Raw genomic sequence first — 13,840 nt, forward strand, 5'->3', positions numbered from 1 at the left:
TAAATAGGGATTTACTGTGTGGAATGTTTGGCCCAGCTCAAGTGTGGAGAAACATAGGGTTCTAGCAATAAAGAGAAGTCAAAGAGGCTGGGATTCATTCTGACTGCTTGTCCTAAGACAGGAACAATGGGCAGAGCTAGGCTCAAGAACTTATCATTTCTGTATTGGTGGAGAGGGGAGTTTAGATTTATAATTTCTCTTTGGTGGGGGGGGGTTAGAGTCATTATCAATTTGCCTTCCATCAGAAATAAATATTCTCCAATATTAGCATCATGGAAGAGTATTTGGGCAGCAGTGTTAGGAAGGCAGCAATGGGGAGAAATAAAACTCATCTGAATTCCCCTTTCTCATACATACTTTATACATAAGTCAGTTGTTAATAGCACCCCTTAAAGTGGATCCTAGACTTTCCTCACATGCCACCCAAGGCGTCTGAGAAAGGTTCTTTCGTCCCACTCTAAAGTCTACCTTCCTCCTCGCCCACTCAGTTTATCATTAAGAGAGGGCTGAATGCAGAAACAAAACAAATAAAGCATTTGATTGGTGAAAGTTTGAGTAGTTGCCTTCGTTGAATTGTCCTGATAGAAAGTTTATTATAACTAATGTCTGGTTGGCTGCCTGTGATTGGCTGAGCTTAAGTTTTACTTTATTTATTTACTTTATTTATGTGGGAATCTGGGAAGTTAAAAACCACCTTGGTCTAAATGGCCTGCTATTTAATTAATTTAACACACTTTTGCAAGAAACTGGACTGGATAGCCCCCTGATTATTCTGCAAATCTCTACTGCCCACTTGAAAAAGGCAGATTTTTTTCTAACTCTTACTAGACAAGTCAGTTCTCTGGGAACAGGAACTATACTTGTACTGTTCACTATTTTTACCCAGCCACCACCACAGTTCAGAGTAAATACTGAAATATGATTAATTGATTGCCTCCATGAATGAATGAAAATAAATGAATTCACTATATAAGAGAAGAATGACAGGTAAACCAATAGGCCCTACAGAAAAGCATGATATTTGTTTAAGTATTATTACATAAAACTTAAAATGAAAACCCAATTAAACAAGATACTAGGAAATATAAAAGGGCAGCCATAAAAAACAGAGAATTTACTAATTAAGGCTAAGTTCTCACTACAACATGAATCTAAATACTGAAACAGAAAGGAAGGAAGGAAGGAAGGAAGGAAGAAAGGAAGGAAAGGAGGGAGGGAGGGAGGAAGGAAGGAAGGAAAGAAAGAAAGAAAGAAAGAAAGAAAGAAAGAAAGAAAGAAAGAAAGAAAGAAAGAAAGAAAAAAATATGATTGATTTTAAAATGAACTTCTTGCCTGTGATTAAGAATTCCTTAGGGCTCTGCTTTCCTTCTACCACCTTGTCAAATCCTGCTTTACAGAGCAGGGTATGACTAACAAATTGCAGTTATCCACTGAATAGGGCAGCCCTATTAGCTCCATTGTGAAGGTAACAATGGGCTCTGCTGGGACTTGGAGATTGTTAAAGAATCAAAGACTAAGAGATGAACCGCGAGGTCATTAAGAACCTTCTACTGGATTCCTAATGGAATGCTTCAACTTTTGTGAGGAGGGAAAAGGGATATGGGATCTGATGTAAGTAGACAAAGAAGAGTAAGTCCAGCCTCTTGCTCTTAAAAGTGCTGTCAGTGAGCAGCAGCTTCAGCATCCCCGGGAGCTGGCCCAGACCTGCTGAACCCCATCGGCGTTTTAACAAGATGCCCAGGTGATTTGTGTGTGCACTGCACAGTGTATGAGGATCGTTGTATAGCCTGGTCTCAGCAGAGGAATGAAAGGAGAGTTTTATTGGTTTTGAAACTAAAAAAGAAGTTATAAGTGATTTACACACATGCCAGGCATAGGGTTGGGGCTTTGGGTCACTGTAAGTTCTGCATGTCTTGTCTTTGCTTATACAACATGCCCTCAGCATGGGAAAATGGTAGAGAGAGGACATGAACCTGAGCCCAGTCTTCAGGGTGATCAGCAGGTGATCCACGCTACAGGCTGAAGCAGCCCTAGCCTAGAGAAGACAACTGGAGACCAGATGTAATCTGCAGTTCAGAGGCTGGGCTTCCAAGTGTGGAATACATACCTGTATTCTCAGCATTGAGATCACAATGAGGCTCAGGCAGAAGAACCAGCAGTTTGAAGCAAGCCCGAACTACATACCAAAACTCGGTGTTCACACAAAACAGCCTTGGCCTTTTGGAGAGTTTGGAATCCATGGAGTGAGGTCTGTGCATGGAGGGCAGGTGAACAAAATAGAACCAAGTTTGGAATGAGTCACGGTGACCTGGAGACCTCTGGAAAGAAATACACATATGAGGAGCAATTTCAATTGCCTTGAAGTGGAATAGACTAATTAGCAGCACTAATAAACTTGGCCCTTAGAGACATACAGTGGCTCTAATAACTCAGAGATGAATAGGGCATGGATGAATTATTCGGGACTAGCTGGACTGCTAACCTTCCAAGCCCAGAGGGAAGCAATCTCCATTCTGCTTTCCATCCCCGACCCCAAGCAGAAGATTTTTATTAAATATGTCCCAGCTACTGGTAAAGATTAAGAATCAATCAAACACCTGCCCCCATCCTGCTGGTGAGGATTCCTTTGGTACTGTTGTTCGTGATTGTGTGTGGCTGCGATGCAGAGAGAAAAGGGGCCACTAGTGCGGACAGGGAGAGACTTGCTGATTCGTGCCCAGGCTATGGCAATAGTTTCAGTCCTTAACCCCGAAGTCTAAATTCCAAAAGGAGATTTCTGCCCTTATCACCAAAAGGGCAAGTACTGAGCTACAGCGAACATGGCTGCCGGTGCCTGCCCTTGGCTTTCCGGGCCTGTTTTGTTTTTTTTTTTTTCCTGAGAGTAACTACCTTTTAAACCCAGGGGACTCTTGCTCACCTTCCTCTTATCCCAGCTATGATGCTTGCCTCCCCTCCACGCACCCCTACTATTAGCAATGATTCTTTCCTTTGATTGATGAGGAGTATCCAATTATACGAGTATACCACAATGTGGTTATCCTGTCATCTGTTGATGGACATTTGAGTTATTCATTCTATATTTTTGGCAGTATATTAAAGCTGTATGGGCATACATGCATAAGTCTTTGAATGGTTGCATCTTTCTTCCTTTCTTTCTTCCTTCCTTCCTTCCTTCCTTCCTTCCTTCCTTCCTTCCTTCCTTTCTTTCTTTCTTTCTTTCTTTCTTTCTTTCTTTCTTTCTTTCTTTCTTTCTTTCTTTTTTTGTTGTTGTTGGTTGTGGGGCCTGAACTCTGGGCCTGGGCGCTGTCCCTCAGCTCTTCAGCTCAAGGCTAGCACTCTACCACTTGAGCCACAGCGCCACTTCCGGCTTTTTTCTTTTTGCTTATGTGGTGCTGAGGAATTGAACCCAGGGCTTCATGCATGTGAGGCAAGTGCTCTACCACTGAGCCAACTTCCCAGCCCTGGTTGCATCTTTCATGTTCATTTTTCAATAGTCTATACTTAAAGGTATAATGTCTGGGTCATAGGGTAGCTATCTGCATAGAGAAACCAATTAGATATTGAATAAGTTTGCCATTTTCTGTTTAAAAACAAAACAAAAAACATGTACCAGAGAGCCCCTGCAGGATGAATGCAACTTAGTCCAGCCAAGGAGGCTCTGGAGGTAAGGTATGGAGAGGATGGAGAGTTCTGGCACAAGGAGGTGAATGTGTGCAGTTTCTGATCATGATGTCATTGAAGAACTAAACTAGCATGTGACCTTGGGGAAACCTGACAACCAGATTGTCTCAAACACCTCTGCCTACTCATAACCTGTTATCACATCTGCTTCCAAAGCTTAAATTTGCATATGTAATTGTTTCTAACAGCTCAGGTCCCCTCTAAGCCACAGAAGCCTGAGCAAGCTTGCCTGCAACTTGAGGCTTCCCAGTCTGAATGAAGCTGTTCTGTCTGACTGACGCTGTCCTTTATGGCTGAGGCTGTCCTGGCTGGCTGAGGCTGTCTCTGTGGCCAGCTCAGCACACCTGCTTCCTGTGCTCCTATACCAACCCTACAGAGATACTCCTAGTTAATGTTGCTTCTGGTAATTAAATTTTAACCTTTAAATTTCTCCTGCAGCCCCACGTTTCACTTAATTGCATGTGAAAGTCTGAATATACACACACAAAAAAAGTTGCCTTTAAGGAAAAAAAAAAGTCTTTCATCTCTAAGATGCACAAAACTCATTAGCATGAGCCAAGCCTCGAAGATAAAAAGCAAATCAGGAAGAAGTAAGGAGGAAGCATTGCTTTGACGGCAGGCTCACCATTGACATTTGCAAGGCTCTAGGCAAAGGACAAGGGAAGGCCCACACACAAATAAGGAAAAACTTAAAAGAGGAAAAACCAAGTTAGGAAACTCTCAAAATATGTTCTACCCACCTACCTTACTCCTTGCACCTTCATAATGAGTTGTGTTCACAGCTCCCAGCCAGCATCTTGTCTTTCTTTCTTCCTAACCCAGCTTCATCCCCTACCGGGATATGGTGCTTATGCAAGGCTGAGTGGACACTCCAGCTCACGCTCCCTATTGGCCACTCCTTGCATCCTAAGGGCTACTCTCTGGAAGATGGATCCCCAGAAAAGCATAGACTGCATGGCTGACTCAGTCACTTGAGGAAACTTCCTGTATCTAGTATCTAGATAGTATGGATGGGTAGACTGTGGGGCTTGGGGTGGCGGGGGTGGGGGGCACACATAGACCGAGTTGGTGAGCAGCAATTATCTTTGTCTGGGTTGAACTTATCAGCTGGTTCTTGAAGATAGAAATGGGTAAGAGTAATGGGTAAGGGGGTCTGGTCTTTTTTTTTTTTTTTTTTTTGTCAGTCGTGGGACTTGAACTCTGGGCCTGAACGCTGTCCCTCAGCTCTTCAGCTCAAGGCTAGTGCTCTGCCACTTGAGCTACAGCACCACTTCCAGTTTTCTGGTGGTTTATTGGAGATAAGAGTTTCACGGACTTTCCTGCCCGGGCTGGCTTTGAACCACGATCCTCAGATCTCAGCCTTCTGAGAAGCTAGGATTACAGGTGTGAGCCACCGACGCCTGGCGGATCTGGTCTTTTGTTGGGTCAGGTATTCTTATGCCCAGCAGAAGAGAGAATGGGTCTAGATCTATGAGAAGGTGGATGGATTTCCTGGATTAATTTGGCAGGCTCCACCAAATTGGAAGAAGCAGTTTGCAATCAGAAAAAGGGAATGCCTGAGGCTCTGAGTAAACCGCTAAAATTAAAATAAATAAATCATGAGAAGTTTTCTCTTCAAAGCTTCTATTTTATGCTCCATGCTGGTAGTTGACAGACTGATCAGACTCAAAAACAGTTTTTGTGTCTCATGCCTGCTGGGTTTTGAAATCTTGAGGACAGTGTCCTGATAAGTCTGAAGCTATTACTCACTGACCTACACAAAAATCACGTTTCTCTACAGCAGAGAGCTGGAGTGGAGGACAAAGACTCCAAGGCATGTGGTCCATAGCAAGGCCTGTTTGTAAATCATTTGCTCAATCATTCTGTCCAATAACATTCTTACTGAGAGTCTATTAGCTGCCAGGCTCTGCAAGGTAGACCACTGGACCAGGCACTGGGCAAATTAAACACACTCCCAGCCTTCACTGACTCCAGCTCCTTAGGAGAGAAGGCTACTGAGTGACTCTCAGTATGAGTTGAAATAGGAAGCAGGTAGAATGAGAAGATTTTGACAACTACAGAGGTGAGGGAGAAGGGAGCAGCACTCCATCTATAGCAATGGATTGTGTCAGGCAGTACCAGCTGGGATCATGGTGGATATACTAGAATGATACAAAAGACAGAGCCTGTGTGGTCCTCATCAAGGAAGCTATTACCAAAGCATCATGCATTGACTTGTCCTATAAATACATGTCAAATACCTTAAATGAATGTGAGTACTATACTCATTTGAATAAGGAGCCCATTTCCTGATAGCACTCACAAAGCAGAAAAATAACCATATAAATCAAAGAGCCCTGATCAGGGCTAGGACCTGAGGCCTGGGGACTCAGAGGTGTTTTGTTTTGGTTTGGTTTGGTTTTTTGTATTCAGAGTAGAAGCCACATTTTCCTACCTATCTCCTCACATAGCCTTGGACTGCATTTATAAAAGGACCAGTTTAGACTTTTAGCATCATCGACTAGTTACTATGTGGACATTTGTATTCATCTCTTTCATTATTTTTCACTCATGGGTCCTGTTTTTAATTAGATCTGACCACCAAAGTTGTTTTTTCCACTTTTGAATTGATGGTATGCTTAGCTTAAGACTCAAGGCTCCTCCATGTACTAAATGACTTTATGATCAAGTTACAAAATTTCAGTATAACTTTTTTTTTTTGGTCAGTCGTGGGGCTTGAACTCTAGACTTGGGTGCTATCCCTGCAGCTCTTCAGCTCAAGGTGAGCACTCTACCAATTGAGCCACAGCGCCACTTCCAAGTTACAAAATTTCAGAGGTAAGATTCCAACTCTTTTAAGAGATGGCAACCGAACATCAGAAGTCCTAATCCTGAAGCTGGACACAGAATATTTAGAGAAGAAGCATTTCAGTATCCATTTGTAAAATGAAGAATCTCTCTGATCTAGTTTAACCAATACCCACTCGCCAATGAGAACCCATTTCCAGTGTCTGTTTTGCTGATTGACAAACCACTAATTTTGCCTTTGAAGTCCTAGGCAGAAGTGTTAATTAACAGCATCTGGTGTGAATCAAAAATATGGATAGAAATCGAAGCAATTGCACTCATTATCTCTGAGGTGTGATCTTTTCCAATAAGATCACCTTGAAGTGTGAATTCCTGACCTAAGAAATAGCTATCACTGGCTCAGGGGTTGGGGGGCGGAGGCCGCTAAGAATGAAGTATAGGGATCATGCAGCATGAGATGCATGGAGAGGTCTGTCCCAGGGCATGAAGCCTTGTAACTGCTTTTCACCTTAGCCCAACTTATTTTTAAACTGCTTTTAAACACATTCTAGTGTCCTCCTGTGTTTTCTCTGCTCAAAGGCAATTGCCCTAGATTTTGAGAAAACCAAATGGGCAGCATTTGGCCTTCACCTTTTTTGTTTTGTTTTGTTTTTCCTCACAAACATAGGTTTGGGGGAATTTTGGCAGTACTGGGGCTTCATTTAACTCACGGCCTCACCTTCTTGCTTAGCTTTTTCATTCAAGGCTGGTGCCTTCCTACTTGAGCTATACCTTCACTTCCAGCTTTCTGCTGTTGACTTGTAGATACAGTGTAAGAGTGTTGCCGACTTTCCTGACTGGTTTGGCTCCCAACTAGTATCCTCATAACTCAGTCACTGAGTAGCTAAGATTACAGGTGTAAACCACTGGCCGGCACCTGGCTGAGAGAGGTTTAAAACACTGCTCAATGTGGAATCTGGAATAGTCACGATTATTCTCCCTTCATGCAGACCTGACTTTCAGCTTGGCTTTGACTTTACCTCCGTACTTTAACACCTGTCTTAAAATGTTACCCTCAACCTTAACCTGTTCTTCCTCCCTCTATGTGAAATGCATCAACAGCATTGCTTCTTTTCTCCCCTTTAACCAGAACTAAAACTCTCCATTAGCCAACACAAGTAAGAGCATGAGTAAACTCAAAGTAAGAACCTGTCATCTAAAATGAGGACAGAATCCACTTTCCAAAGAAATGCCTCAGCACATCAGCCACTGTTCCTGAAAGGAAGTGGAAGGAATAGCTGTCCATCTTCTAAGTAAGCTTGCTGACCACAAGAAGAGCAAGCTGAAGACAGGACCATGTGGTAATTCCAGGGATGGATCTTGCTTTCCCCTTCTAAACCTAAGATTCAGAACGTGGGCCATTATCAACCAAGAGAGTGTGGCTGATCAAATTAAGAAATGCATTTTTTAATTCAATTATATCCTCAGTGGAAACAGCCTCCCTAACGCTTAGGGAAAGAATTATACCCAAGGTATAAAGCCTAACATTTCAAAACCCAATTTTGCACATTATTCTAAAGGTTAATTCAAAATCTCTCTTCCAAACGGGAAGTTAAATAGAGCCAATGGAAGGAAGGCATCCGCTGGCTGACTGAGGGGTTTATCAGTCTGTAAGAGTTCATTAGTTTTAATTAGTGTAATCACTAATGTTGCATTAACAGTTTAGTGAAGGAAAGTAATTACTCACACATCCACTGTATTAGATGGAAAGATTAGAATTCATTTTCCAAGAACGATTAGCATTTTGCCAATTAAAAGGATCCCTTCTCTCTGTCAGCAGCCCTGTGACCTCCCTTGCCCAAGGATCATTTAAATGAAACATAGTTTGCATCAAAAGATGGAGCAGGAAGAAAGGAAGAATTAAGGCTGCATTTCTTTTGAGTTCCTTCTCAGAGCTCAGCATATGCATGGGTCTCCATGAGTTCATAATGTCTCACTCTATTTGCATAGTCATTCACTTCAATCTCTCTGGATTATACCCTTGGCTGCTTTGTAATACAGGCAGCAATTTAAAAATTTTTTTTTAAAAAAAAGGCTGTGAGAGGTGAAACCAAAGGAAGGGATAGGGGAGTCGAGGTGGAATAACCAGTTATTGAGTCCAATGGTTGGACAGAGCGGGGCACTTTGTGGTTCATTTGGAGTGCCAGCTTGGAGCAGGCTCTGTTGGTGGGCTGGGAGACATTGTACAGCCTAGGACTTGGGGCAGTGGAGAGATGCCTTGAAGAATGCAGCCGAGTCTCTGGGTCCTTCCTAAAGGTTGCTACTGTGCAAAGGGGCCCTCTCGGTCTCAGCCTGGCTTCCGAAGCCTTGCCGATCTGGCCCCCAAACTCTCCATCTCCCTCAGGTGGTGCTCCATCACCACCATATTCCCTATTCACCAGGTTCTCAGAAATTTCTTGTTACTTTCTAAACATCCTATGTACTTTCACACTTGACTTTTTTAGTTTGCTGCTCTCCCTGTGGCCAGCCCTTTGCCTGTTTGTTAGAGAATTCACCCCTGGTGCTTCGCTCACTTCAAATGTCACCTCACCCCAGCTAGCATAGCCTCCCCATTTTTGTCTTATCTGAGCACTCAGTGGATCTAGTCCCTATCAGTATTTTGGGGGTTGGTTCAGGACCTCCTACGGATACTGTAATCCTTACATGCGCTAGTCCCTTATAGAAAATGCCTACTATTTGCATATAACCCATGAATAGCCTCCTAGTTGAAATCCTCTCTACATTATATATAATAGCTAAATATGGAATTAGTTGTTAGACAGTATTGTTTAGGATGTAATGACAAGAAAAAGAGTCTAGATGTGTTCGGTACAGGTGTAATTCTTTAAAATACTTGTTTAATTGTGGCTGGTTGAAATCACAGTCACAGAACTCAGACTTGGAGTGCTTACTGTGCTGCATTTTCACGTCGTTTTGTAATGCATATAATCTTAGACAGCTGGTGAGGCAGGAACAGGGGTTTGTTTGGTATTTGCAGCCCCTTGCATGTTAGGTGAAGGTCTTACCTCATCCTAAATCCCATCAAAGCCCAGCCTAAGAGGCCTAGACTGTTCAGACCTGCAACTTCACATTGAAAGAAACTGAGACACTGGCATACAGGTAGGCATTCGCTCCCCTCACCTGTCTGCTTCACCCACCACCATTTCCAAAGGGAGCAGAATCAACCCTGGTTGAGGGGGTGTCCTGGCTCTCTTTGCTGATTGGATTATCCATGGATGGAAGCACTAGTGGGAGATTAGAGGAAGGGAGAAGGTAGGTCATGGTATTTCTTTCATGCTCCCTCTCTACTGTGATTTCACATTTTGACATTAGCAGCACAGTTCAGAATGGAGAAAATGGACTGACGAAAGGCACGTTGGCTACTTGCAAGATGGGAATTTCCGGATGTTCTATTGTCATGATTCAGCATTGTGACAGAGGCCAAGGCCAGTGGCAAGATTGGGCTCTCCAGGCTTTTATGGTCAGAGTATAAAAGACAATGGATCAGCTGGGCACTGGTGGCTCATACCTGTAATCCTAGCTACTCAGAAAGCTGAGATCTAAGGATTGTGGTTTGAAGCCAGTTCAAGCAGGAAAATCCATGAAACTCATCTCCAATTAACCAAAAAAAAGTGGAGCTGTGGCTCAAATGGTAGAACCCTCACCTTGAATGAAAGAGCTCAGGGACAGAACCCAGGCCTGAGTTTATGACTGGTATGCACACATAAACACATGCACGCACACACACATGCACACACACACACACACACACACACACACACACACACACACACACACATCAGTGGATCAAAGCAGAAGGTCAGCAAGGACCAAGGCAGAAGGTCACCAGTATGTTCACCCCAAACCATATCTCAATGAAAGAAAATTTTAGGCATAACACTTGACATAGCTGCTAATGCCATTTTACAAGTGTTAGTTCCTAGGATTCCATATCAACCTTTTTTAAATAGGAAAATTGCCTTCATCAAGGCCTCTGGATAAACTAAATAGGGAAATACATGAGAGCTTTTTTCACCCAGACTATAATCTTTCTAGTCTATGATTTGTCATTTTTACTGATCAGGGCTCTGTTCCCCTGGCTCCCCCACTGTAAGCTGTGTGACTTTGGGCAAATGCCTCTTCATGACTCAATTTCTTTGACTACGTTCCTCTTATGGTTGTTAGTAAAACCACGTGGGTAATTCTCAAGGACTAGAATGAATTGTGTTTGGCATTCTGCCTGGAAACCTAAGACTAGGTCCTGACCACAGCAGAAATGGATCATCTACCATGTGTGCAGACCTTTGGACAGACTGTATGAGTCCTTGAACCTAACTCACACAAGGAGTGAGCCCTGAACACCTCCCCTGCCCAGTGACTACATGACACATGCCACTTATTTTTATAAGTAAGAAAATTAAAGCTATTGAAATAGATTTGTCACAGGGCGTAGAGAGGGAAGTAAGGGAAGGAGGGTGTGATTGGGAATTATGTGGAAGGGGATAGGTACTCCTGTGTCCAGAGTCTTGAGGTAAGAAAACCAGTCTGTCCTTTGTTAACCAGCTTTGTCACTCCAGGCATATTAGTACTAAGGATCTTTTTTTTCTTTCTTTCTTTGAAATGAAAAACGTGGAATCATTTGTGCATCTTCATGTAGCAAGAAGGACTCTTGTCAAAACTGTAATTAATAAAGAGCAGATTAATGTCTGTACCACCTACACAAGGGGACACAGTGTCTATTTTGCTGCTGGTTCTCTCTCTAATGCCCACAGGGCCTGGCCATGGCAGGTGCTCAATAAATATGTACAATGGCACATACCCTGTCATTACTAAGGGGGTCTGGAGGCACACTACAAATGGGCACAGTGGTGGCTGCCTAGAGACCAGGCTCCAGGAAGTTGCTCTACAGCAGACAACAAGGAGTGGAGTACAAATGTGCCTGGTGGGCAGACTCAGGACTCCCTAAGGATTCCCTCTCTGGTGATGGAGGGCCAAATGCACACTATCACTTCCGTACCCCACATGTGGTCTTAGGTCCTAGGAGAAGGGCAACACTGGAAAGACCAATGGCTATTACCAAAGTTTGGCTCTGAAAAATATTAACTGAAACAGGGAAAAACTCCAGTGACAGCCATTGTCTACACAAAAATACCAATAGTATCAAATAAACCCCTCCAACAGTATCAAATACGCCCCCTTGAAATTTGTTTTTGGCCAGGCGGCAGTGGCTCACACCTGTAATCTTAGCTACTCAGGAGGCTGAGATCTAAGGATTGTGGTTCAAATCCAGCCCAGGTAGAAAAGTCTGTGAGACTCTTATCTCCAGTTAACCACCAGAAAACCAGAAGTGGGGCTGTGGCTCAAGTGGTAGAACACTGGCCTTGAGCTGAAGAGCACAAGAACAGTGCCTAGGCCCAGAGTTCAAGTCCCACAACTGACAAAAAAAAATGTTCTTTGTATGTAACTGATGACTATCAGAGACATGTTATTTGGGAGGAAAACAAATGTCTGTTTACATGTGTATCTTATGAAAGTATCAGAAAGACATGCCTATAATCCTAGCTACTTAGGGGACAAGATTGTGGTTGGAAGCCAGCTTGGACAGAAAAATCCAAAAGACCCCATCTCTAAAAAACCAACAAGGTTAAGCCAGTTTGGAGGTAGGGTTCAAGTGGCAGAACAAAAGCCAAGCAGGGATAAGCCCTGAGTTCAAACTCCAGTATTGGCAAAAAAAACCTCAACCATACACACACACACACACACACACACACACACACACACACACACACACACACACATACATACATCTATGTGAATATGTGCATATTGTATGTTCTTAGATGGGGTTTTCAGGATCTCAACCTTGTCCCTCCCCAGGTACTCACAATATCTCCCATTTTGACAGGTATTTTACTTCCTTCTACCTGTACTGTACAGTCTGTGTAATACTTTGGACATCAAGGGGTCACAGCCAGGGAGAGCGAGACGGGCCTCACACTCCACTAATGCTCTCTTCTTTCCTTCCAGTATGTGCCCACGAGACGAGCGATCACTCAGGGCACGGCAGAGCAGAGCAGCTTCCCTCCTCATCACCTCCCGCACCACCACCGTCACCACTGCCACCACCACCACCCTCACCACCACGGCCGCCCCCACCATCTCCACCACCAGGAGGCAGGCATCCCTGCCCAGGTGATGCCCTGCATCTGCCCCCTGTTCTCCTGCCAGTGGGAAGGCCACCTGGAGGTGGTGGTACCCCACCTGCGACAGATCCACAGGGTTGACATCCTTCAGGGAGCGGAGATCGTCTTCCTGGCCACGGACACACACCTGCCTGCACCGGCCGACTGGATCATCATGCACTCCTGCCTTGGCCACCACTTCCTGCTGGTGCTCAGGAAGCAGGAGAGGCATGAAGGGCACCCTCAGTTCTTTGCCACCATGATGATGATCGGGACCCCCACCCAGGCCGACTCCTTCACCTATCGCCTAGAGCTCAACAGAAACCACCGACGGCTCAAATGGGAGGCCACCCCGAGGTCTGTCCTGGAGTGTGTAGACTCCATCATCACCGATGGGGATTGCCTCGTCCTCAACACCTCGCTGGCCCAGATCTTCTCTGACAATGGCAGCCTGGCCATTGGCATTGCTATCACTGAGACAGAGGTCCAGGCCACAGAAGCGGAGATGTGAGGCCCAGAGCCACTGGACACTCACGCACTGCCACCAGGAGGCTCTGCCAGTGCACCATGGACCTCCAATCAGGACACCAGACTCCTTTTTATTCCGCTTCCTTCCTTCCTTCCTTTTTGTTTTTTGTTTTTTGGGTTTTTTTTTGTTTGTTTTGGTCTCAGGTACTTTGTGGTATTTAGAATCTATCATGGACGTTCTATTATGTCAACATCCCGTGATTAAGATTGTGTGACATCTGTCTTGTTTTGTTGGTATGTTTTATAGAACTTTTGTAAGATTTAACCAGAATAGTTATTTCCCACCTCCCCTCCCCCTCCCCAATTCTTTTCTCAACAGATTCCAAAAGAAGCAAAAGCACCATCCTGTCCATGAAGTATTTGTTGGGGTTGACAAGAGGTGTAGTGTCCAAATGGCCTGTTCCTTCTCTTTTCAGTCTGTTTTAGACAGAACTAAGGCTATGTATGTAGTCGGCAGGATTTGGGGGAGGGGATCTGGGACAGCTTGACAATAGATTGTGTTTCTGACCAGCCCAGACACTGGCTGACAAGTTCCCAGCAGGAGTCTCCGGGTCAAAGTTCAGCTCATGAGAGGGCCAAGGACAGGAGACTAGATGTCTCCTCATGCTGTTAAGTCTTCTGAGTTGATTTATGGCTGGGAATGG

General features: G+C 44.2%; 1 protein-coding gene across 1 annotated transcript in view; it reads left to right on the plus strand.

The window, feature by feature from the left end:
- The window catches only part of Siah3 (siah E3 ubiquitin protein ligase family member 3), a 60,347-nt gene extending 46,999 nt beyond the window's left edge, over window positions 1-13,348 (plus strand). Inside the window, exon 2 of the mRNA XM_070028424.1 lies at window positions 12,514-13,348. Coding sequence (XP_069884525.1) covers window positions 12,514-13,179 — 666 coding nt within the window. The 3' untranslated portion in view covers window positions 13,180-13,348. The remainder of the gene's footprint in view (window positions 1-12,513) is intronic.
- Window positions 13,349-13,840: the final 492 nt, after the last annotated feature.

The sequence above is a fragment of the Dipodomys merriami genome, unplaced genomic scaffold (assembly GCF_024711535.1).
Source record: "Dipodomys merriami isolate MVZ:Mamm:240054 unplaced genomic scaffold, mDipMer1.0.p SCAF_192, whole genome shotgun sequence".
Lineage (NCBI taxonomy): Eukaryota > Metazoa > Chordata > Mammalia > Rodentia > Heteromyidae > Dipodomys > Dipodomys merriami.